The sequence below is a fragment of the Glycine soja genome, chromosome 12, assembly GCF_004193775.1.
Source record: "Glycine soja cultivar W05 chromosome 12, ASM419377v2, whole genome shotgun sequence".
NCBI classification, from domain to species: Eukaryota; Viridiplantae; Streptophyta; class Magnoliopsida; order Fabales; family Fabaceae; genus Glycine; species Glycine soja.
In genome coordinates, this window is record NC_041013.1 from 44,463,324 (window position 1) to 44,489,510 (window position 26,187).

General features: G+C 34.6%; 2 protein-coding genes across 2 annotated transcripts; one reads left to right on the top strand and one right to left on the bottom strand.

Annotated features, from left to right (window-relative positions):
* The first annotated feature begins 3,364 nt into the window (after positions 1–3,364).
* On the top strand, positions 3,365–6,799 carry LOC114379869 (peroxidase 17-like). Its single transcript, XM_028338661.1, has 3 exons — positions 3,365–3,722; positions 3,790–3,981; positions 6,036–6,799. Exons 1-3 carry the CDS (start codon positions 3,516–3,518, stop codon positions 6,654–6,656), a joined length of 1,020 nt encoding a protein of 339 aa, XP_028194462.1. The 5' UTR covers positions 3,365–3,515; the 3' UTR covers positions 6,657–6,799.
* Positions 6,800–6,957: 158 nt separating this feature from the next.
* Positions 6,958–18,669, bottom strand: LOC114379868 (SCY1-like protein 2). The gene is made up of 14 exons (XM_028338659.1): positions 17,943–18,669; positions 17,634–17,738; positions 16,626–16,736; positions 15,846–16,028; positions 15,082–15,208; positions 11,963–12,024; positions 11,780–11,866; positions 11,334–11,420; positions 10,643–10,756; positions 10,410–10,538; positions 9,869–9,931; positions 8,665–8,826; positions 8,415–8,533; positions 6,958–8,291 (listed from the first exon to the last, which is right to left on the bottom strand). Exons 1-14 carry the CDS (start codon positions 18,432–18,434, stop codon positions 7,346–7,348), a joined length of 2,787 nt encoding a protein of 928 aa, XP_028194460.1. The 5' UTR covers positions 18,435–18,669; the 3' UTR covers positions 6,958–7,345.
* Positions 18,670–26,187: the final 7,518 nt, after the last annotated feature.

The window sequence follows — 26,187 nt, forward strand, 5'->3', positions numbered from 1 at the left end:
GTTTAATTTTACTGTGATGAGATTAAACTTTATAAAACTTTAGCCATAAAATAAAATATAATGCTAGTTGATAAATTATAATTTTATCTGTAAAAATTTATTTACATGTAAAATTTCCCTAGTACTAAATTGTTGAAGAAACTTAGAACTCAAGTAATTTAATCAATTGTTAAACAAGACAATTAACTCACATAAAAATCAATCATTTTAAAATAACTCTACAAACAATTAATTGTAAAGAACACTAACATACAATTATTCAAATAGAATAAATATCTACACATATACTTGAGTTGTAATTTTTAGGGTTTCCCTAATAAGGAAAGTAAAGTTATTGTGGGCGAGATATAAAAGTAACTTCTTGTTTAAAGGATAAATCACAAGATATTAGTGAAGGTGAATTGGTGTAGTAAGTGAATATAAGGGATAAGTCAGAGGTAAGAGTTTATGATCAACAAATATAGACCCAACCATAAAAGTTATAGAATTTGATAAATACCCAATAAGGGCACACTTTCCTTTTCCATTCTATTTTTTTTTTAATCTTTTAGGGCTTAGGAGGCATTCTCACTTTTTCCTTTCATGAAGCTCAAAGCCCTTTTTTTCTCCTCTTTTCACAAAAACCCTTATTTTCTCATGTTCTCCTCCACCCACTAGGAGTTCTCTCAAGAATGAGACCTAGCCTTCCTTCAAGGCAAGTGTTCTTTCTTTCTTCTTCATTGAGCTTGTGACTCCTTGGATGGAGAGTTCTCTTTCTATCCTTTTTCTTCTTTCATGAGATGACCCATAATGGGAAATTGTACAAGCTCTCATTTGTGTTATTTTGGGTGGCGTCTTCATGGATCTTGGTGAAGTTTAAGGCCAAATCTATCTAGCCATAAGGAGTCTATAAACATCTTCTCAGGAGGAGCGCCTACTGATGAGTTTTTTCCTGAGAGATGTATGGGGTTATTGCTTTCAAAGGTAGTGTGTGAGCACAACAAGTTGTTGTGTGAGTTGAGTAGCATGTAATACTAAGGATTTGAAGCCTGGAGAGATTTTTAGAAAAAATGTTTAGGTAGATAAGTTGCAGAGGCTTAAAGAATACTAAGGTGAAATTTAAAAAGGTTTTTTAAAAGAATACTCAGGAGAAACTTGAAGAGGCTAGGAGAATAATGGGTGTAGAAGCCTGTGAAGGCTTCAAGAAAAAAACAATATCATGATTGGTGCTTGTGTTAGTGAAAATTCTACAAGTGTAGAGATTAGATTTAACCCAAGATTGTGGGTGAACCTGCGTAGTTCATGTGTGTGTTTTGTCTTTCTTATTAGTTTTAATTTGTTGCTTTTGCATCTTTATTTTGAGAAACTTAATTTTAAAAAGATTATATCTTTGATATAAAATTATTAGAAAATTTCTCAAAGTGTTTTCAAATTCCATAAACAACTCCTACTTATATGCTTAAAAGATAAAACTAGATTCGACCTATCCTGTGTATAACATTTCTTGAGTAGCTTCTAAAGCAGTATACAACAATATTTTTGTATGTTTCTTTTACTAAAAAAACTATTTTATAGAGAGTACTATAAAAAAAATAATTGTTCTCAACAAAGGTTATTGAAGTCAAAACTTTGATATATCTTTAAACTTCAAAAGTTGGATATTCTTTTACAGAAAAAGCCAATGGAAAGAGATTTTTTAGAAAGTAATCTTTTCACCTTTTTTATACTGTCGGAAAGAAAAAAAAAACATAAAATACCGTGTGAAACCCATTACTTTATAGATATGTTCAATTTAGATTAAAAACGGTTGAAAGCTTGTCTTTGTGTTAATAAAATATCAATTTACCTTTATTTTTACAAACTTTATTTTTTAATTAGGAATATTTATGTTATTGTACAAGACATTTTTCTTTCTTTTTTCTTTTTACATAAATAACCAAGATAAAAGAAAAATTTTATAATTTTTATTTGAGTACATAGTTACTTTTGTCCCTAAATGTATAATTTACTAACAAATGCATTCCTGAAAAATAAAAATACAAAATTTAATCTTTAAAAGTATAAAAGTGTGATAAATATATTTGGTCATTAACTTTTGTTCGTCATCGTTAATAAAATAATCTATGTGGCATAGAGGAACGACTTTATCATCTCTAATTGTTAACATATGGACATAATAGTCACATATAATATTTTTTTGATTTTTCGTCTTCCCACTCTTAATAATGTAAATAGTCACTTTTGTTCTTGAATGTGTAATTCGCTGACAAATACGTTCCTAAAAGATAAAAATATAAAATTTAGTCCCAAAAAATGTACAAAGTGCGACAAATATATCCAAAAGTTAACTTTTGTCCATCACCGTTGATAAAATAGTCAAGATTCGAAGAAGTGAAATATGAAATATATTTATCTTTTATTTATAATAGATTGTGACTAATTATTATAATTTGAAAAAATTTGTAATGGTTGGTATATTGTTACAATATTTATTTTGAATAATTTCTATTGTGATAGATAAATTATGATTGATAATCAATATTATCGTTATTATTATATTTATTTGAAATTATGTTTGGCAATATATTTTTATAAGTGATTATTTTAATATTATGCTTGTAACGATAAAAAATGATAAAAATTTATCTTAAAATTATATTTTACCCTTAATAATAATTTATTGACATTTTGGTCATATAAGATGTATTGACATTTAGGTTCAAAACAAAATTATTGACATTTTCCTCCCATAAAAAACATTAACATTTTTGTCGAATAAAAAATGATTGACATTTATGTGCAAGAATGATATCTTACTAATATTTTCGTCCAATCTAGTCTCATGACCACATTAACAATCATTTTAGTGATAAATTCGTCTCTTTATGTCACATAAATTATTTTATTAACAGTAACAGACGAAATTTGACAATCGAATATATTTATTACATTTTTTATATTTTTGAGAAATAAATTTCATATTTTCTTTAAGAAGATATTTATCAGCGATTTACAAATTCAAAAATAAATGTGAGTATTTATGCTTTTTATTTTTTATTTTCTCTCCTACTTGCAAGCTAAAACTTGTCACTTTTTCTTTCCTTTTCTTCCTTTTGATGTACTTTTTTCCCCGAAAACAAACGCATCCTACTAGTGTTTCCCAACAAGAAAAGGACTAAATTGCAAAAATAATAAGATACCGACTCTTCCAGAAAAAACGCATCCTGCAACATGATTTGGACACGGGTTTTGGATCTGTCTGGCCATGACCCATGAGTCATGAGAGGGAAGCAAAAGCCTTAAATTAAATGGGCAAGTTGCAAAAAAAATATTTATCATTTCATTCCTATAAAGTGAGTAATCGTGTCCTGTCAGTAGATATTCCAAAAATGATTTTTCATTAAAATTAAAAACAATTACTTTATCCTCCTCCAAACTCCAAAGTGAGTAACCATATATAGCCACCCTCTCTCCTCCGATCACTCTCCACTCCAGTGTGGAAAATCAAAACAAGGTGCCATCTTTGTTTGTTATACATGACCATGGCCATGCCCCTGTTTCTGATGTTCCTTCTTCTGCACATAGCTTGGGTGGCATCGTCGGATCTCCGACCTGGGTTTTACTCAAAAACATGTCCAAAAGCGGAACTCATAGTCCGAGATGTGATGAAGAAGGCCCTTATGAGGGAACCCAGAAGTGTTGCCTCTGTTATGCGCTTCCAGTTCCATGATTGCTTTGTCAACGTACGTACTAGTAATTTGATTTTATTTAGTATCTTTAATTTAATTTTACTTTTACTCTTTTGTGAAGGGGTGTGATGGTTCTATGTTGCTTGATGATACACCAACGATGCTGGGGGAGAAATTGGCCCTCTCAAATATAAATTCGCTGAGATCGTATGAAGTTGTCGATCAAGTGAAGGAAGCGCTCGAGAAGGACTGCCCCGGAGTGGTTTCCTGTGCTGACATCATAATTATGGCATCTAGAGATGCTGTCTCTCTGGTTCCTTCCTTCCTTCAATTTCTTTTCTTCTCACCCTAAATTGCACTCTCTCTATCTCCACCACTAAATAATTTCTAAATTAGCTATTTTAATTTAATCATACTTAGAAAATACATGACAACTTTATCATACATTTTAAGTACAATATTAAGTAAATTTACACTGTTATAAAGGTTAATAAATTTGTCTTACAAACGCGTAAGTAGAAGAAAGTACTGCTATAAAAAAAACCTTTTATATTATTAATATATTTTAATTAAATTATTTGTTTAAACTTAATAATACTGTGCAACATATATAAAAATAAAATAATTTTTTTATATGAAGCTTGGAATGCAAAAGGACAGTAGCAATAGGCTAGTCACCCCAACTATTTTGACACCCCTAGACTACCACTCAGCACCTCGAATAACATTAAAATAAAAGAGAGAAAAAACCAACAAAGCACGGAGGAATTAGACCAAAACTCATAATAACTAATAACCAAGAAATGGGTTAGCAAAACCTACAACTAGGTATATGATCTGTTCTGAAAGAAGTCTTCCAAAATAAAAGACGGATCAAGATCCCACACCAACTAAAAAGAGAACACGAGTTAGCCCCAAAATTAGCCAACTTGCCTGCGTAAGAATCTCCTAAAATTAAAAAATTCCTACCTAGCTTAATAAGTATCTTAAGTATTTTGTGAAGAAAACATGAAATGAAAAATTAAATGTATTTCTTACTTTTCAAAAAGTTTAGTAAAAATAATATATTACTTTAAGACAATATAGAATTATTTCCATAATTACTATTTCCATTTATTTTTATTTTTCTACCTTTAAAAGAAAAAATATACAATGTATTATAGGTTAGACCAAAATAAATAATAGAGATGATATTAGGACGTTAAAATTAATTTTAACATAAACGAGGATATATATTACAGTTTTTAATCTATGTAAAAAAAATATTCTAAATGAATAGTAGATAATAAGAATGGCAGTAAAAAAAGTAGATAATAAGAATGGAAAGTATATGCAGGTTAAATGCAGTTTCATATTTATTTAAAGTGTATCTGATACTATTTTAAATCATATATTAATGCCATGTAGTAGTAGCATTCTTCGGTTTCTTTTCATATGTAATTTTGTGTAATTGCACAAGGATTAAGTAAACAATTAATGAGTCAACCAGGTCCACTGCACATGTATTATGGCAAATTTGAACGAAATTCAATTTTAAATACCACTTTTTTCCCCTTAGAATTTAATGTGATGTAATGTTAGCGCAAATGTTTGTACGAGCATTTATTGTGGTGTTACTGCATCATTAAATGGATTAATTATTAACATATTAAATGCATTGACAGTTTAATTTTTTAAAACATTAACAACTCATTATAATTAAATCAATTTATATTTGAGATTGTTAAGTGGTCTTCTTTATTTGGGGATTCTGAATTTGGAATTAAGCCTTTTGATTATTTCTCATTTTAACAACTAATTCATAATTAAGAATGGAGGAATGCTGTTGTACTCTCTCTCTCGAAAATTCTATATTTGATTAGAATTTATTAGAAAATATTAATTTTGGTAGGTTTTACTTTTCATTTAATATAAATTAAGAGAGAATTATTAAATGAGAAACAAAACATAATAAAAAACATAATAAAAATAGTGATTTCTAATAAATTTTAACCAATATAGAGTTTTAGAAAGAGAATGTCATAAGCATTTTTCTTAAGAATGTTAAAGATGATGCTTGGATTGAATGTTTTTTGTTTTCTATTTTCAAATAAAACATAAAATAAGTGTAAAAATATGTTTGTTTGAAATTTAGAAAATATTTTCTCTAAAAATATTTTCAAAAATAGAATTAAAACTGAAAACAAATCATCGTTTTGAGCTTATTTTGAAGAAGTGAAAACGCAGTGATACCTTGAGTATTTTCTTCTCAATACATGTTTTCTAAATCTTAAAAAATTAAAATGAATTTTTTTCAGAAAATAAAAAAAAAAAAAAAGCCTTTTGGTGGTAATTCTATATGCTAAATGTTTTTTACTTGCATTGCAGACAGGTGGACCTGAGTGGGAGGTGAGGTTGGGAAGATTGGACAGCTTGAGTGCTAATCAAGAAGACTCAAACAACATCATGCCAAGCCCAAGAGCCAACGCAAGCTCTCTTATTGATCTCTTCCAGAAATATAACCTTACTGTGAAAGACCTAGTAGCACTCTCAGGATCTCACTCTATTGGCCAAGGTCGTTGTTTCTCCGTCATGTTTAGGCTATACAATCAATCTGGAACTGGAAGGCCTGACCCTGCCATTGACCCTAGCTATAGACAATACCTTAACAGGCTATGTCCACTGGATGTTGACCAAAATGTCACAGGGAACCTTGATTCCACGCCTCTCGTCTTTGATAACCAATATTTCAAGGACTTGGCTGCTAGGAGGGGCTTTCTCAATTCTGATCAAACACTCTTCACATTCCCCCACACAAGGGAGTTTGTGAGGTTATTTAGTAGACGCAAAACTGAGTTTTTCAAGGCATTTGTGGAAGGAATGTTGAAAATGGGTGACTTGCAGTCTGGTCGACCTGGGGAAGTTAGGACTAACTGCAGGCTCGTCAATGCTCGCCCGATTAATTTGCTGCTTCAGTCTCCACACAACATGGAGAGTAACGATAAATAAATAAAAAATAAATGCGTGTCTCTTCATATTATATGTTATCCAAATATGAAACGAAATATTTTCACTTCCAAATTCAAATGTTTAAGAGTGTTATCAAAAGAATCGTATTTGAAAAATTAAATGCAGCCTATTTCACTTCTAAATTCTTCTTCCAAACATGTAAAAATTACATAAGTCCTCGAGTTACAACCAAAAGCTGAAAGTCAACTTCAACAGTTATAAAAACAAAGTCTCTGCCTCTTAGGCATTTCAGTTCTCCGATATGATAGCTAACGAGCAAGATAGAGGTAGAGATCGTTTCTTCACCCACAAACAATTTCTATTATGCTAGTCGTACATAGTGGAATTCAAATCCTTGGTACAGAAGTTACTTCATGACAGCCTTTATTATTTTCAACCCAGTCACAGTAATCAGGACTTTTCTGAATACACTTTGCCTGATGCCCTAAGAATGAAGTATGATGCGAGGACAAAAAAATCAAAAATATTAATCCAAATTTTGCAAAATCACTATAGACTAAGCAACATACAACAAAACCTTTACAAAGAGTAGCCGTCCCTTAAAACATGTTGCCTGGCAAGATTTTTTGAAATCTCCCTTCACAAGCACTCAACACAGGATGTTGCATAAAATGTACAATCTCAACAGTAACTCACCCTAATACATGAACAACAATAGATGCAAGCTATCACAACAAATCCAAAAGGGGTGGCTGCTCAGCATGTGACTTGGTATGAGAGGACCGAGTGGTTGAAGCAGCTCCCCTCCCTCTTCCTCGTCCTCTACCCACAGTGGTTGAAGGGGGTGGTGCAAGTTTAGGTGCAATTTGTTCATTCTTGTTGGAAGAAAATATTGATCCAAGATCTGTTGCTGTTGACTGAACATTATTATATGAAACATTCGATGCTGGAAAAGCTTGGCTTTGTTTTAGGAACCCAAGAGATTTCTGTTGTCCAAGGCCACCAGTATTCAGGCTACCCGTTGTTGAACTAGCACTCCTTGAGTTCAAACTAATGGACTCGGCAGAACTTTGGGAATTAACAGGCCAACTGTTGCTAGTTTGGGGAGCCATATTGCTTGAAGTGCTTGTCATTGAATTAAACCCAACTTTGTTTAGTGGCATTCCTAAAGTACCATTGTTGGATATTCCAGATCCACCTGATACTGAGCCATTAGGATGCGGAGGCCAATCAGCAAAAGGATCATCAGATTCAAGATTAGATGTGGATGAAGTTCCTGCTGCTATTGTCTGCCTTTCAGTATCACCAAATTGTGGGGTAACACCAGAAGATGCACGAGGTGGCCATTCTACATCCACTGACGGACATGACTTGGCTGTTTGCTTAGCAGATAAAGCCGCTAAGGACAAATGCTTTTGTAAAGATGTTACTTGATCCACAGGGTTGCCTGCCATAGATTGACTGGTTGCATCAATAGAATTCTGGATCGAAGAGGCAGTGCCCTTTGGTTTGGGACCCCAATCTTCATCCCAAGAGCTGTTTTTTGTTGAAGCAGGTACAGAGCTGCTGCTTGTCCGCGTGGCTTCAGATTGAAGGCCATTAACCACGGGAGATAGTTTTATCTCTGGCGTTCCAGAATCAGTCACAGCCACTCCTCGCTTCTCTTCTATTTTGCTGTACAGAGCACAAAGTTCAAAAAAAAAATTAAAGAGAAGTTTGTCAGAGATTAAGGACAATGAGGAAGACAGATAACAAAAAATAGAGGGGCTTAATTTTTTTTAAAAAAGAAAATATTACTGGAGCATATCCTTGACAAAGAGCATATATTTGGCAAACTGTTGAACATTCAATTGTTGAGCAGTCAGCAGGGGTATAAGCAATGGAAGAACATGCTCAGCTACAAATTCTACTCCATACTGAAGAGGAGAAAAAAAAAGACAAGTATGATTCCAAATACTATTTAGCAACAACTCCAAATATCGTTGATCATAGCAGTCAATAATATAAAAAACTGTGATTTATGTCAGGCTCATCATTTGAAATTTACCTGCTTGAAAATAGAATTTGCAACCCCTAGGGTACACATAAGGGTTGGAGGGGAGCGGTCAACAGCAGTACAGCGTTGAATAGTTTGCAAGATGTCCAAGACAGCATGTTTATCAAGTTGATTAACCATGTCTCCTAGGCACAACAGCGCATTGACTCTAACCTGTCAAACCAAATAGAAAAATACAGACAACAGGTTTGAATATAAGGTGACAACATTGTCAAACTAAAAGGTCCTACCTAAGATTGAAGAGGAAGAAAAGAAAAACATGATTTTATAACATGAAAGGTAACACCCTACCTATTATATAAAATTATATTCAAGAACACACACACATATTAAATAACACAAATAAGCCATAACAATAACAAAATTACAATCACATCTAGCATTTAAGTATGTTCTATGCATAATAGATACAAGTTTGTAAGGACTATGTACAAGCCTTTGTAACGATACAAAGGGTCCTAACCCCAAAAGACAAGCCTTGTAAGAAAACAAAGGGCTTTTAACCTATCAAGGATAAGCCTTATAACAAAACAAAGGTTTCTTAAACAGCTAAGTTAATTGTTACAACTCTCAACATTAATATGAGGAAAAAAATGAGATTAAGTGGCAGAAACAGGGGAGCCACAAAAGCATCACTCATAGACCAGCATAGCTCAAAATTTTAATACCCAAAAACAGATTAGCATGCTCAGAAACCAGAATGCAACAACAGAGGAAGGTTGCAGTCACAGAATCCAACCAAAAATAGTACATTCAGAAATCATTCATACAGAAACAAAGGCACCAGAAATCAGTCACCTCTCACATCCCAGAACCCATCCAGTGTACAAGATCATAGTTGAGCTTCAAAAACACAGTAGCAGCAAGGGTTCAAAGAAGTAGAAGCCACACCACTAACTCAGCAAGGGTTTGAAGAATGAAGCTTAAACCTCACACAGATGTTTATAATGCAACTTGAAATAAGATAATAACAACAGTATTGCCAATGGAATGTTCACATGTTAAATGGAGGAAATATGTGGAATATGCAAAAATATGATATGAAACTTTGAAAAGAGCTGATAACTACCATTTGATTTACCAATAATAAGGATCTAATTATTCTGACTAAATTAGGTTTGGATGCAAAAAAGACACCACATATATGTCAACCTGAGGCATTGCAAATAAAGATAAAATCTCAAACAAAACATACCGTCGCAACTGTTGTTTTAAGTGCTAATCCATGAACACGGGGCAAAACCACTTGTTTCACGAGCTGAAAGGAAAAACCCAAAAAAAAATGAAACATAATAGATATCTTACTTCAATACTAAACATTTGAGTTGATTTTTTTTTAAAAAAAAGTGTCAAGGATTATGGGCTGAACAACATTAGGGCCATATAATAATATAAGCCTCAAGGGGGAAATAAGGTGACAATTAGTATAGTAGGAATATTCATTTTATTATTATTGGGCTTTGGCCTGGGCTTGTACTAGTAGGACTAGCACTTGACTTAACTCACCTAAGTAGTAGCATATTAGGTGCATTAAGTTATTGTATTTGAACTTATCAATCTCATAATACATTGTTAGTTGTTATTCTCTATTTCTCTTTTTCCATGTCCAAACCATAAAGTTTCGAAGTCCCCAAAAGTTGAAACAATAGTAATAACATGTGATACAGATTCAATGGCAAACATGTGATAGTTTAAAAGAACTCAAGCCTACTCAATAATTAGAAAATAGCACTCACCTGGGCATCTAGTTGTTTGACAAGGGATACAGATTTTTTCAGGACCTCTTCTTGCAAACGAGCATCAGTATCATCATAGGCCCGAACAATCATTGGAAGAACATGTGAAACTAAATGTTCTTGACTAGTCTAAGAATAATAAATGGAAAAATAAGTAGCGAATAAACATAGTCACTAGATACAGAGATTTTTCAATCATCAAAATAAAGAAACTGATATAAACTCTCAACTACCTTGTTTATTATAAGCTCAGCATGCTTCACAAGCAGTAATAGTGTCTCACCAGCAGCAGAACTAAGGACAGGGACAAGGGCTGGAAGTGTTGATTGCTCAAAATCATTCTTGTCCTGAAAAATAAATGATTTTTTCCATTTTGTGTTAATGAATTTCTTTTTCATCAAAAATAAAAAAAATAAAATAGCAATCCATTGTGCACTTATGTAAATCTGGTTTACTGATGATACACTGCCCTTACTTATCACAAACCGAAAACAGATCAACTGTCGCAACTTGCAACTAAATATTAACTCATTTCACCATAACAGACCAAATCATTCATTTCCTAAACTATAGATCAAGATAAAGAAAAGAACAAATGGTTTGCATCTAAATAAAGCAAGGAGACACATGCAAATAAAAAGAACAAACGGTTTGTAATCACATAGTTAATATTTTCACTTGGTTTAATAAGCAAATTATGCCATTAATTTTAAGATATATTGATAGAGTAGGCAAAAAAAACTAGTACTATGAAATTAAATGACAAATGATGTATATTTTCAATATAGTGGTGGATTTTGTGAAATATTCACCCTACAAAACAATATTTCTTGGTGCAATATTGATTTTTAATTACAATGCCGTCAGCACGAGCACTAATTTAGGTATTCTATGGAAGTGAAGAAAAGAAAGAGATATTAGTACCTGAGACTCTGCAATGGTTAGAACCATTGGTAAAATCATTGGCTGTATCACCACATTCCTAAGCTCTGCACAAAGTGGTGGAAGGACCTGTATGAATTATATTTGTCCAAATTACATTCACGACAATAGTGAAAAAAACATAACTCAAAATTCAGGAGAATTCAGAGTCAAGAAGTAATAACATTTAAACACATATTTGGGAAAACAGCATAGCATGAGTTTAACACGTGCAATATAAATTCAAAATCCATGAAAGATTGAGAGACCGTATTGGCTATCGAAGTTATAGGACACAAGACAAAGTAATAGACAGAGCAAGAGTATCCTGACTTATACATGCTAGCACGAGTGTACAAATTATGTATGCTGGGAGAAAGACCTGACATAAAATTGACTAGCAGAAGTGAAAACACATAAATTTCATAACCAAACAGCATAGAGCATACCTTATATCGCAATACGCGCGAATCAAAATCTTTCCACATATCTGACAATGCTTTTAAGAACTCTGACTTCTGCATGTTATCTCTTTCCTGAAGGAAAGGAAGACACATCATCAAGAACTTCAACTCTAAAATTTGCATGTTAACATTTCGTAATGCTAAAAGGCTAAACTAGAAAAATCTTACAAGCATGTGATCAAGGAAGCGTAGAGCACGCAACCTAGTGTCATGCCTAAAAAATGGTGAGCCTGCAAATATGAGAAGCATATATACTGTCAAGATTATGACCATCTAAAAGCTCCAACTACCAGCAGAGACACTATATTAATTGCAATGTTCAATGGTAACCGGTTGATTATGAGTTACTTAATCCTGAAGAATTACACATGCAATCCTAATCAAAAACACTTCATGGGTTAATGACTGTCATATAAGTTTTACATAATCAAAGTTAAACTAAAACACCATTTTGAGTCACCCTTGTAGCATGAGATATTAAGAAATCTTAATAAATTTATAAATTGGAGTTTTGATCTCATACGAATTGTCACAACCCTTTTCATTTTTTACAAAAAATGCTGCAGCTGCAGTTGTTAGGTGAGTTTGTGGTTTATCAAAAGATCTTGATTGTTATTTAAGGAGGTTTGAAACCACTTTCCATTAATCAAATTGTGTTAACCTAATTTCTTGATACACAATAAGCGTAGAGAAACACTTCAATTGACATTTGACAATATAGAGTTTAGGTCAAAAGGTGAAAAAAGAGAAAGGAGGCTCTTGATAATATTCTGAAATAGATATTAGTCCGATACCATAGTTATCAATCCCTAATAGTAGAACAATAATGAACAGCCCCAAAAATGCTATAGCAGGTACTAGGAATGGATGCCATCTGATAAACAGAACCAGCGACCAAGAATCATAAAATGGACTTTCTCCCTTTCCCAGGTATTTGAGAGACCTGGCTCCCTCCCTCAATTCCTATTCCAAGTCTAAAATCTGCTCACTATCTATACTGTCCTTTTCACCAAACCTTAAACACAATGTTTTAAGAAACCCATAGGCCTGCTGATTAAAGATTTCATCACCATGCCCCCCCCCCCCAAATGTTTTAAAAATTGGTCCGGCCAACAAACCGGTCAAGGCACTCAGTTAATGGGTCAATGGTCAAATCGGAGTCTCATTGGTCATAATACTGGTTTGACCCGGTATATATTAAAAATTATAAAAAAATAATATAACTAAGTAATTAACATAATTTAATCATTCAATACTCTAAATTTAAAATGGTTGTAATTATAAAGTACCTAATATCCCAAATAACAACCAATATTCGTGTCAATACAAGTCCATAAACAAGTTCCAAACACAAACAAACTTCCAATGTCTTATAAATAAGCATAAGTTCACAAAAGAAAACATAGAAAAGGTACATAACTTTTTTTATTAAAAAAAAGCACTCGGTTCAACCAAAATTCACTCCAGTTCAACCAAAGACTCACCCGGTTCAACCAAATACCCACTCCATTTCAACCCATGTCACAGTGATTCTAATACATTTCCAATCCTTGTAGTGAACCGAACCAGTGTGACCACTGGGTTTGGTCAGACCGGCCGGTTCATAAAACGCTGCCACCCGCCCCACCCCCCCACCCGCCCAATTGTATGCAAGACCAAGATCCACTTTCACATGTAACTATTTTGGAAGATCAGCAGCTCCCATTTGCTCAACCTTGTCTGAGAAACCCCCATTTGTTTAGTAATTGATTCTTCTTATTGATTCTTTGGGCATAATCTATCATCTAGGGTGTAACTTTAAGTTAGACCTAAACACTTCCCTCAACATGTTCAAGAAGATTCCTCAAAAGATACTCTGGATCTGTATGACACAAGGGTCCTACATAGCTGCAACAAGCTCAAATGATGGTAGTTGAATCGGGATTAAAATTGTAAATCGGAAGGCCCAATTTCTGAATTGCAAATCGTAAGATCTGTGATCAATAATAAATCAGAGCATATACAAACTAACAAGACATATTAAAGCACATTCATGATCAATAACTATAAAAATAACTCTAAAATCATGAGATGCACGAGTTCTGTTAAAATTTGCTATAACTAAAATTAAAAATTAAAATAAATATTCTGCTATTAAATTTATTATATATTAATTATTTGAAGTTGAAAACTATAACAGATTTTACAATGTTTTATAATAGATTTTATGATAAAAAGATACTAAGCAGTAAGTAAGAGAAAAACAATTCACATCAATTATTATTTTTTATTTGATACTAGACAATACTTAAATATCACGCCAATAATAAAGATTAAAACTTAAAAGTTAAAAATGATTGTCCTAAGTTGAAAGTCGAAACACAGTCTATGACTTGCAACTAAAAGACAAAAGTTGCTAAAGTAAAAACAAAAATACAATACATTGTCGTTTAGGGTTAGGCCGGTTAGGGCTGTGATTCTGATCATCTCTTTTCTCTGAACAGCTAGATGCAAGTGCAGCCATGAGTGGAACAGAAGTTAGGATAGCAGTGCAGCGTGACTTGCCCACTCCGCTTAAGCCAGGCATAATGGCCCTTTGAGGAGCAGCAGGGTGCCGCAACTCCTTAGGCCTAACAGATCCTACGCAATAATCGTGTAATTTTTCACTAGATTACAATTCAGGTCTGATTCATGCAATTCAAGCGCCGAAACGATTAGCTCACTGATTCATATCACAAGCTGCTCAAACCGTATCATATCACAGATCGTGCAATACTGATAACTACGGCTCAAATTAAGTCCTATCAATGGTTTTTGATACCATGCTGATATTATAGGATTACAGTTTGGGTGGGAAAGGAGGAAAATAAAGGAGACTCACAATAATATTCTGAATGAATGATATATAAGATTGATATTTAATGTGATATAATACAAAGTTACAACTATTTACACTAGTTTACTAGTGCACTACTAGCAGCACTAGCCTAGATCAATTAAACTACTAACGGGTCTAATGTTCTAACTTCTAAGTTCAAACTATAATGTTCGAACTTCTAAAAGTTCAAACACCTCCTAAAATTTCCAGTCAAGGTACTCAAAAGTCATCTGAAATGTAGAATGATTAATTGGTGTCATGTCTGACATGATCAAGACCTTCCTCTTCAGATCTGACACCAAATTTTTTAATTGATGAACACCTATTAAAATTTCATTTACAAGGAACTCCCCAAGAAAACTATTTAACTATTTTGATGTCATGCCTTTTTTCATTTAAGAAATGTACTGTTTCTCCAGGCTATCTTTACCTGTAAAATCCATTGCTGTTGGCCTTGAAGACTCATTTGGAGAAAGCATCCTTTGCAAGTCAGGAACCAGTTCTGATGGGATAGATGAGAATGCGTCACTGGATAAGTAAGTCAAGGTATTCATGTACTGCATAAGTACAAAACCAAAATTTCTTATTACCTTCAAATGACTAAAATAAAATAGCCTACATTGTTGTTATCAAGTAATGAAACTGATCACTTTCACCTCTTTCTGTTTAAATACATAAGAAGTATATGCCAAAAATGAAAGAGAACCATTTTTTTCATGGTAGCATACAATTACACGGATGGCATATAGTGAAATTTATTCAATCATTAACAAAAACATATTCTCTCTTTTAGAGACAAGACACATGCAACCATCACTGAATCTCCAATCAGAAAATTCGAAAAGAACATTGACAACTTTAAAATCAATGCAACTTAATTTAAGTATTGCTAGCATTGAATTTGATTATTGAGCTGAAGTAGTATGTTAGTACTTATATATTGAAAATGACACCTAGAATACTAGCTTATGTCGCTAACTAGTTTAGCTACTAACAAACAACCTAATGGCAATTAGCAAGAGAATCTTTCCTTTTTTTTTTTTGGGGGGGGGGGGGGGGTCAACACTAGATTTAATTTGGGCCACAATAAACCTCTGTCCACAAGTTGTGCTAAATTATGTTTCTTTTATTCATTTATTTCAGATATCACAACCAGTTTTTGGAAAGGGTAAAAAAAGAAGGATTTGTATGTACCATCTTCACATTGTTGTGGCAGTCAAACAAAGGCTTGCGGGCAATTAAATGGTAGGCAAGGCATCCAATACTGAAAATATCAGATGAGCACCCAGCCGAAGACACAGTGCTCCTCACCAGCTCAGGAGCAGTGTAATTAAGTGATGGCTGAAGTGGCAAAATAGAGTCCTCAACATCATATTCCTGTACAGCAGTCAAAGTGAAATATGATACAGGTCATTTAAGCAAAACTTACTTTGCTCCTGAGGATGAGAATAAGATACAGACATAAAATAGTATAGTTTTTCATTTAGGAATGATAACTTTATTTGGCCTTTCTTATAAATCATAGTTTAGATCCAGATATTACAAATATAATCTAGAAAATCATATGCCACAAGGCAAAACTATAGACAATCATGTACCAGGAAGAATAATTGCACAGGTATGATTACAAAATGCAGAGACGTCTGCTAGCAGAAGTATATAAGTTTGCTAGAAGCAGAAATTTGTGTCTAAGAATAATCAAAGGAAGAAATATTGAGATCCTGATGAAGAAGAAACATATAACATATACAAAACATATAACATAATACAAGATTATATGATTGGTAATATAACACTGAATTGATCAAATAGATATAAAAATATTTAGAGATGAGTTAATATTATAAAAAAATATATATGTGCATCATATTACAGTATTTAACATGTCAAGTGAACAAATTTAATGTAGTTTTTTTTTTTGGTCAGCACAAATTTAATGTAGTAATTCTTAATCTTATCAATTTTTCCACTCACAGCATAATGGAAGGGTTGCAGATTAGATGAGTCACCAGAAGTCTGAGTAGCAGAAACTGCAAAACCAAATCCAGCCAGTTTCCAAGCTCCACTCAAGGTGATCAGAATGTTCTGCAAAGTATAAATTTGTATTCAATGAGCCAATCTTAAATTTCACAACGGTGAAATAGAAAAGGATGAGTGTGACAGGTTAACTATCAACCCAATAAGTAATCTGTATCAACAGTGATTGGTGCAAAATGAAACTTCAGCAAGAATTTCAAAGAGCCAAAAATATTTTTTCAATTACGAAACTATGAAAGTAACATTTAGAAATACATAGATGCCACTAACTGGCACAAGGCTTTGAGAAACAGTCCAAAACCACGATATCAGACATGTCAAGGTTTTTGCGGTATTCACAACCACAACACAACTGCAATTTTGACTGCAACAACCACATTTGCCCGATAATATTAAGAAACATGATGAAACCACAACCACAATTTAAAACCTTGCACTAACATTATTTATTTGTCAGAATTTCTTTTATAAAAAAGAAGTGTCATAATAAAAAGAAGGCTTAATTGCAGTTTTTGCCCCCAAAGGTTTACAATGTTGCAAATTTTGCCCACATGTAGAAAAACCGCCACAATTAATGAAAAAAATTATAAATTGTCTTAGTTGTGGCAGTTTAAAGGAAAAACCGCCATGAAATATATTAATTGTGGCGACTTCTCTACGTGGGAGCATAACATGCGATATTTTGTAAATTGGGAGGCAAAATTTGCAACATTGCAAAACTTGGGGGCAAAAATTTGCAATTAAATCTAGAAAGAATTAAGGGGGAAATAATTAAGTCAAAGCAAGATTTTGGCGGCAGTATCAAGACTTTTTGGGCATCACCTCGGGTGTTATGCTACATGGGGGCATCAAGATTTTGGCGCCACATTTCCCGTAATATCATAAAAACTACAACCATTGTGGCAATTTAAAACCTTGAGTCTAAGTAATGTGAAAGATTATCACCTCGGGTGATATAGATCGATGAATAAGATGAGCATGGTTGTGGAGAAAGTCGAGGGATTCTGCTATCTGAAGTAAACCATGCTTTACCTCCAAAATTCCCATTTCCTGCAAAGCATAGGCTCTTTCATGAGAAACTTACTATCATTTGACTAACAAATTTCAATTGCAAGGTATTTATTTGACATTTTCCTAAATTCAGGGACTACTGTGACACCACTTGACAAATTGAAGGACTAAAAGATCAAGTGGAACTAGTAGATCACGTAAGAAAACGAAAGGATATAATAGGGAATTGAAAAAAAAGGGTACCATTCCCCTGAGATCTTTAGGAAGATTAAGAATATTGTCGACAATGCCAAGAGTATTGGCAGCGGAAGCAAACAAGGGTTCGGTGACCATAGCCATAGCATTCTTGCTCTCGTCGAGGGCCTGGACGACGTGAACGACACCGGGATGCCTGAGGCGGACGAGCTTGGAGGCATCCATCCGAATCAAATCTAGAAAGGAATCCTCAGCGGCCTTGGTGAGGCCCGCGCGCATTCGGGCCTCGGAAAGAGTGCGCTTGTCCAAGACCCACACACACACCACCGGATACTGGTGCTGCCGCGAGGGATCACGGGACCGGCCCGAATAGAGCCTCCAGGCGAGCCCGGGCCCCGCGGAGCCGATCTGGTCGAGCAGCTCGTAGTCCTGAAGTGCCTTCGGGCCCGTCACCTCCTGCACCGTCGTCTGCACTGTCTTCTCGATCACCGCCGCGGTCTTCGCCAATGCTTGGGTTAGGGTTTTCATATTCAGCGACATTTTTGGACGTCAGGAGTCAAGGCACAGCTCCCTCCAATTGAATTGAGATTTTGAAGATGGATTTCAGATTCAGACTGACTGTGCCCCGATCACGATCACGTCACGGCAATTTCCACTCTCTCTCTCTCTCCTCTCTTTCTCTCTTTATATTTCTCCGATCTTACAAGTCACCTCCTCTTCTCTATCCCCTCTTCTCATGTAGCTTCGCCCGTTTGGTTTTACTAGTCAATTTTGTCCTCCTTCCTTGTCTGTTTCTCCAACAAAATTCTCCCATTAACCCTTCTAATGTTTTATTACAAATATTACCATAAATAAATCTAAAATCTTAAAAAAATGTTTAACCCATAGAATAAAAGTATTATTAATTTAAAAAGGAAACTTTAAATTTATTCTTAAAAAAGATGATTTCATGTCTCCATAATTTGCCAAATAATCTAAATATTCGTAAGACTCTAAGATTAATAGTTGAATTGTTAACAATGTTTCATCTTTAGATAAATTATGATGAATGTTAATGGATTCAATGGAGGTTGTTATCAGAATATATCATCAATTAACGTCAAGTATTGTATTATGCATGAGTATGAGTATGTGAAGTTTCATTCTAACATTATAAAGACATTGATCATCTTCGTATGTCATATATATTTGTGTGTCACCTATTATGTTTTCTTGTATTATTTAAGTATGAATTGTTACTCTTACCCCTTTGTTTGTTTGGGTGAGTGTTGTACCTACATAGTGTATCAAGGTCTTTTCCTCTTCATATCTTTAATAGTGTGTAATATTTATTTTCAATCTTTATTCTCTTGAGTTTCTAAAAGGTGAGATATTTGTAAAAGATATTTCGACGCTTGAGTCAAAAGACTAATTTAATAATAAATGAGCATGATAAATGATGGTGAACAATTGATTTACCTTAAAGAATCTAATCCTTTTATATGTACCTTAATAAGCCATTGAAACTCTTTGTGCTAAAGACATTGAATCCTTTTATAGTCAAACAAAAAAAAGGCAACGACAACAAGGCCAAACAATAAAAAGCACAATAATTTTGAGGATGGTGTCTAACTCAAAAGATGAGATAATATAGTCTTTAAAATAAACACAACAGAACAAATAAAAAAAATGGAAAATTCTATTAACAAAAATGAAGTGCTACATACTCTACCAATTTTCAACACACTTTTTTATTAGTTAAAATTGAATCTTTTTAGTTTGCAAATGAACTCAGCCAGTAAAGTATAAAGTGTACATATTTAGTGAAATCTACATAAATTTCACCAAATAAGAAAGTGTACTAAAACTAAGTAGAATTTAAATTTTATTCACTCAGCCATCATCATTGGGGTAATCGCCATCATCATTGGGTGGGGTGGGACATAATAACTCAGCCTTTGAGGGAAGAGGGACTGGGAGTTTGTAAAGCTAAAGAAATGAATACAACTCTCTTAGGGAAACATGTGTGGTCTCTATTGCATGATCAACATAAGCCTTGGGTTCGGATGTTAACACACAAGTAATAGAAGGAGGATAATGTTTTCCTTACAAAGGAGTATAAGGGTTGCTACTACACATGGGCCTCAATTATAAAGGTGGCTTACATCCTAGAACCTGGTTTCAAATTCAGAGTTGGGAGAGGAGAGACTTTTGTTTGGTATGACAGGTGGAGTTTGGTGGGACATATATGTTCCATGATTGACTATGTCCATCATCAGGATGCCCACTTGAAGCTAAAAGGCCTTTATCAAGATGACGAATGGCAATGGGATTGGTTGGCAACAGTGTTAACTCAGGAGGTCAGGGAGGAGTTCATGTCACTTTATTTGTGTCCTACTACGGAGGACTTTATTATTTGGGATGCTTCCTCTGATGGTTGTTACACGACTAAAATTGCTTACCAATGACTCACTTCTCAAGCCATGTATCCCTTGGTGGCTCTACAAGCAACGGATCCTGGATGCGGTCCATCAACATCCCTCAGCATATAAAATTCTTCTTGTGGCTCACTAGCCATAAGAGTTTTCCCACAAATACTTTTCTAACCTTTAGACATTTGTCTACTGATGAGTTTTGTTGCAGGTGTCTTGATCAAGAAGAGACAATCCTTCACATTCTCCGCGATAGCCAAAAAGCTCAACAAGTTTGGCATTTTTTTCATCATGCTCTACAAGTGGATTTTATGGAGCAAGACAGTGCAACTTGGCTCCAACATCATATGGCACTAGCCCAAAAGTTTCGTTGTTTGCTATCACTTGCTGGTTCATTTGGAGGTGTTGCAATTCCTTCGTCTTCAATAGTGAAGACTGGCAAAATTGGCATCTTTTTTCTCAAGTTTTTGCTACACTCGACATTGGTACGCGTCAACGGCGTGGAGGCAATATGGACAACTCAATTATCTATATTTCATGGAGTCTGCCATCACCGAATTTCTTGAAGTTAAACATTGATGGTTCTTCTCTTGGGAATTCGGGCAAAGCAGGCTTCAGAGGAGTAATTAGGAACACAACTAGTGAAAGGGTAATAGGTTTCTACGGATCATGTGGGGTTACTACATCCCTTCGTGCAGAACTCTTTGCATTGGTTCATGGCGTTAAACTCGCATGGCCCCTGGGTGCACATCATATTATATGTGAAACAGATTCAAAAAAGTCGCTTTAATTTGGAGCTTATCAATCTCGGAGTGCATTCATGTCATCCATATGCAGCTCTCATTATAGAAATTCGTTCCTTTAAGCAACTACCATGGAATATCCAATTCTCTAACACTTTTCGTGAAGGAAACAAGATAACTGACTGGTTAGCAAAGCAAGGTGGCAGCTTTAGCTTCCTACATGAGGGTAAAGGTTGGCCAAGTTGTTTTGTCGCTAGATTTCAGTTATATATTTGATTTATTTAATGCATCAATATTCTAATATAAATATATTATAATAGGGAAAAATTTTGTTTGAGGGCGAGCCCTGTGCAGCGGTAAAGTTGTGCCTTGGTGACCTGTTGGTCATGGGTTCAAATCCGGAAACAGTCTCTTTGCATATGCAAGGGTAAGGCTGCGTACAATATCCCTCCCCCATACCTTCGCATAGCGAAGAGCCTCTGGGCAATGGGGTACGCTAGTTTAGGGAAAAATTTTGTTTGGCATACTACTGAAACTTGCTTCTATTGATGGAGAGCAGCAAAAAAGTGATTTCTGGCTTCAGGTAGGGCAAGATGTGCATCCAGATTAAAATATGCAGTGTGTGCGTATAATCATACACAAATGCTTGCAAATTCATGTCCTCAATATAAGTTTGCGACCTTGTAGTGCATGTGGCTCTATGGTGAAGTATCATGTATTTTCTTCTTTATGTCATTGAGTTCCACAATTCGGGTTGCGAGATATGCTCTAATCTGAATGAATATTGAAAAAATGCATATCAAAAATAAATTTAGTAATGTTGTATTTTGACAACAAAAATCAATAATAAAGAAGGTATGACATGATATGATTCGACCACCTTAAATCACGAAAAAAATAAACTTAATCATCAATTTTGCCTCCAAATTATTTTAAAAGATTAGAGCATGATATGCTCTAATAATGAGTATTGAAAAAATGCATAGCCATGATAAATTTAGTAATGTTATATTTTGACAACAAAAATTAATAATAAAAAAGGCATGATATGATTAGACCACCTTAGAAGTACATATCGTTCTTCAATAAGAGAAGCTGATACCGAAATACAACATCTGATGAAGCTTCTCGAACGTGATCAATACATTCATTGGCATAGATTAAAGGATGAAGTTGTGGTGCGTGATCTGTTTTGGTGTCACCCAGATGCAGTAAAGTTATGCAATGCATGTCATCTGGTGTTTTTTTATAGATAGTACCTACAAAACAAAAAGGTACAGACTCTCACTACTTGACTTTGTTGGGGTGACACCAACGACGATGACATTCTCTGCTGAGTTTGCATATCTGGAGGGTGAGCGTGTTAATAATATTGTATGAACTTTGGAATAGTTTCGAGGTCTATTTTTAAGAAATGATCGTCTTCCTGTTGTTATTGTCACTGACAGAGACCTAGCACTGATGGATGCAGTGAAAACTGTATTCTCGGAGTGTACAAACTTGTTGTGCAGGTTTCACATCGATAAGAATGTCAAGGCGAAGTGCAAATCTTTAATCAGTAAAAAAAAATGCCTGAGACTATGTGATGGATAACTGGGGTACTTTGGTTGATTGTCCGTTTGAACAAGAATTCATTGAGTCCTTTCAGAAGTTTCAAATTGCTTGTTCACCTTGGCCAATGTTCGTTGACTATGTTAACGACACATGGATTATCCCCCACAAGGAAAAATCTATTACAGTCTGGACGAATAAGGTCATGCACCTAGGCAACACAATAACAAACAAGTATTAAAATCTTATTTTTTCTAGTAAGGATTATTAATAAATGGTATTTAATTGTTGTATATTTTTCATGTTTGTTGTGTATTTTAAATGTAGGGTTGAATCAGCTTATTGGGCTCTAAAAAGAGTATCACAAATTAGCCTTGAAGACCTGTGTAGTGTTTGGGATGCCATGAACAACATGATCACGCTGCAACACGTTGAAATTAAAGCATCCTTTGAAACCAGTATGCATGTGACTCGACATGTATTTAAAAAAAACCTTATACAAGAGGCTTGTTGGAATGGTTTCAAGGAATGCTTTAAATGAGATTGCTGGCGAGGTTGAGCGTCTACGTTATCTCGGCAATGATCCCTCTTCTTGTGGTTGTGTGATGAAAAGCACGCTCGGTCTTCTTTGTGCATGTGAGCTTTCTAGATATACTGTTGGCAGCATCCCAGTGGATTTAGTCCATATGTTCTGGAGGAGACTTTGCTTTTCAGACCAAGGGTTATGTGAGGCTGAAGTCAGCATCAAGGAAGAGATTGAGACCATATCTAAAAGATTTGAGGAACTTGATGTGTGTGGCAAACTAACTCTCAAGAGTAAACTTCGAGATATTGCATACCCTGATCATAACTCTATGTGCCATCCTCCGTCAAAGGTCAACACTAAAGGCGCACCGAAGAAACCGATGAAAAGAAGTCAAAGATCCACAAAGCGTGATCCATCTTATTGGGTGTATGTTGATGCTTTTCATTCTGTTCAAAGCAGCAACTCTTCAGTGAAACGTAGTGCATCATCTTCTGAACCGCCGAAGCCAACAAGGATCATCCCGATGTTGGATCAATTTGTGCCATTTATACAGGATTTCATTCACAAAGCATGACATTTTTTTCTCTTAGAAGTCCACCACCACTCGATTCTTCTGTGCACCACATGATATGTGTCGATCATGTCTTTGGAAATCATTTTGTTCAGGTACATTGAAGGTAGTTAGTCTAAGAATTATGCAATCACTTCCCTGGTTCATTAGAGTTAATAATGTTTGTTCACGCACAACAGGTTTATTTGAAAGACCGTTGTCCTTTACCACCTTTAGTGTTGTTGTGGTCAACCAATTGTTATTCTCAGGCAAAGCAGTGGACAACTCCATATATTAGTAGAATGCAGCAGTACACAAGCTTGATGTTATTCAAAAGAGACTATGTCGACCTAAATGAAGACTAAACATACATTGTTTATCTAATTGTATTCATTATGCGATATAATTTGTTGTAAGCCATTAAAGGATAATTATTAAGTACTCGTTACATTAAGAAAAAACATTAGTTGGTGCAAACAAAATCAATTACGCATGTATGATACATCGTTGTCATAATTGACAACACATAATGATATGCATGCGTACTAAAGTTTGAGCGTGACACGACATTGACTTAGTAGGAAACATAAACACGAAACATGTTCACGCGTGTTCTTTTGTAAAAAAAAGTGAAGCAATCTGTCGGTGAGAACCATGCATATATATGAGACACGGCAAACGCTAATAAATCACACATTATCTTGCTTTCACATAATCTCCCAATTGATCCACAAAGTATGACATTTTTAGGAGAAACTAGCAGTCAGACGATTGTCAACTCAAGGTTAGGTTTCATTTTTCCAAATGGATCGATTATTCACAATGATAGTGGGGTTTACTTCCAAACTTCCACTCCGGTGCCCATTCGAGTACCAAATAGCTGTGATTTTGCAAGCCTAAAAACCAGAATACACAATACCCTTCAGCTAATCGACAAACAATTTTTGGATGAAATTCACTACCGCCAACCATTCACCCATACAGGTAACCAAATTCTCTTTCAATGTATGTAATTGATAAATGATGACGATGTCAACACAATGTTAATGTGTAATGATCAATTTTCATGTGTTGGTCCGATTGAGTTATTATACATCGTTGGAAGAACACCAGATGAAGTAATAAACTTACTTGAACGCACTATGACCCCTACTCATGACGCGCTCTTGTATTACAATGGGAGATGGAACATGCCACCCCAGAAAAAATTTGTAGGATGCGCGTTCACAAGAAAAAATCCAAAGAAATTTGAAATTCCTTCAGGATGTACCCTCGATGAACTGAAGGATTTGATAAAGCAAGTTGCACCTAAAGGGATTCCCCCTCATGGAATTCACGATTCACAAGCGGTAAGACGATTGTTTTTTCGACAATCAGGACATTTTGAGTATTCAGATAAAGTTATAAAATATGAAATTAATGAGCTGAAAACCAACAATGAAGTGCTGAAAGTGTTAGTACAGTCTAACCATTAGAAAAAATATAGGTCAATAGAAATTTTAACTATTTTTACTAAACATGGTATGGAATTCGAAGACGATGTGGATGCCAGTCCACTAAATGAATGAATGCAACATTGTTGTTTTTGTTTTTTATATAACTTTTATCTGTTTGTTTATAGCATGTATGAATTCCATAATAAAATTGAAGGGTGGAAAATTTTTTTCTTAATTTCGCGCTTGTTTTTTTGAGGTGTTATTCGGTGGAACCGGCTGACGATATTATTTTTTTGGAATTTTTTGACGTCCAAACATGCGAAGTAGCACCCCTTGAATGTCTTAGGGGACTCATGCATAATTTAAAAAAAAAACCCCCAAATATGGGTACTTGAACATGTGTGAAGGCTCCAAATCCTTTTTTTTAAATTTCGTGCTTGTTTTTTGAGGTGTTATTCAGTGGAACCGGCAGACGATATTATTTTTATTGGCTTCTTTCACGTCCAAACATAAGAAATAACGCCCCTCGAATGTCTTAGGCGACTCGCGCATAATTTTAAAAAACCCCGAACATGGGTACTTGAACATGTGTGAAGGCTCCAAATCCTATTTTTTTTTAATTTCGTGCTTGTTTTTTGAGGTGTTATTCGGTGGAAACGACTGACAATATTATTTTTTTTGCTTCTTTGACGTCCAAATATGAGAAATAGCGCCCCTCGAATGTCTTAGGCAACTCGCGCATAATTTTAGAAAAACCCCGAACATGGGTACTTGAACATGTCTAAAGGCTCCAAATCCTCTTTTTTTAAATATCGTGCTTATGTTTTGAGGTGTTATTTAGTCAAACCGGCAGACAATATTAATTTTTTTGGCTTCTTTGACGTCCAAACATGAGAAATAGCGCTCCTCGAATGTCTCAGGCGACTCTCGCATAATTTTAAAAAACCACCGAACATGAGTACTTGAACATGTGTGAAGGCTCAAAATCCTTTTTTTTTAAAATTTCGTGCTTGTTTTTTGAGGTGTTATTCGGTGGAACCAATTGACGATATTATTTTTTCTTACTTCTCTGACGT

Excerpts from the sequence above, each read along its gene's own strand:
- LOC114379869 (XM_028338661.1), top strand. The coding sequence starts at position 3,516 with ATGACCATGGCCATGCCCCTGTTTCTGATGTTCCTTCTTCTGCACATA. Across the intron at positions 3,723-3,789 it reads TCCATGATTGCTTTGTCAAC|GGGTGTGATGGTTCTATGTT; the intron begins GTACGTACTAGT and ends TCTTTTGTGAAG. Across the intron at positions 3,982-6,035 it reads CTAGAGATGCTGTCTCTCTG|ACAGGTGGACCTGAGTGGGA; the intron begins GTTCCTTCCTTC and ends CTTGCATTGCAG.
- LOC114379868 (XM_028338659.1), bottom strand. The coding sequence starts at position 18,434 with ATGTCGCTGAATATGAAAACCCTAACCCAAGCATTGGCGAAGACCGCG. Across the intron at positions 11,867-11,962 it reads GCTTCCTTGATCACATGCTT|GAAAGAGATAACATGCAGAA; the intron begins GTAAGATTTTTC and ends CCTTTCCTTCAG. Across the intron at positions 8,827-9,868 it reads TTAAAACAACAGTTGCGACG|GTTAGAGTCAATGCGCTGTT; the intron begins GTATGTTTTGTT and ends TTGGTTTGACAG.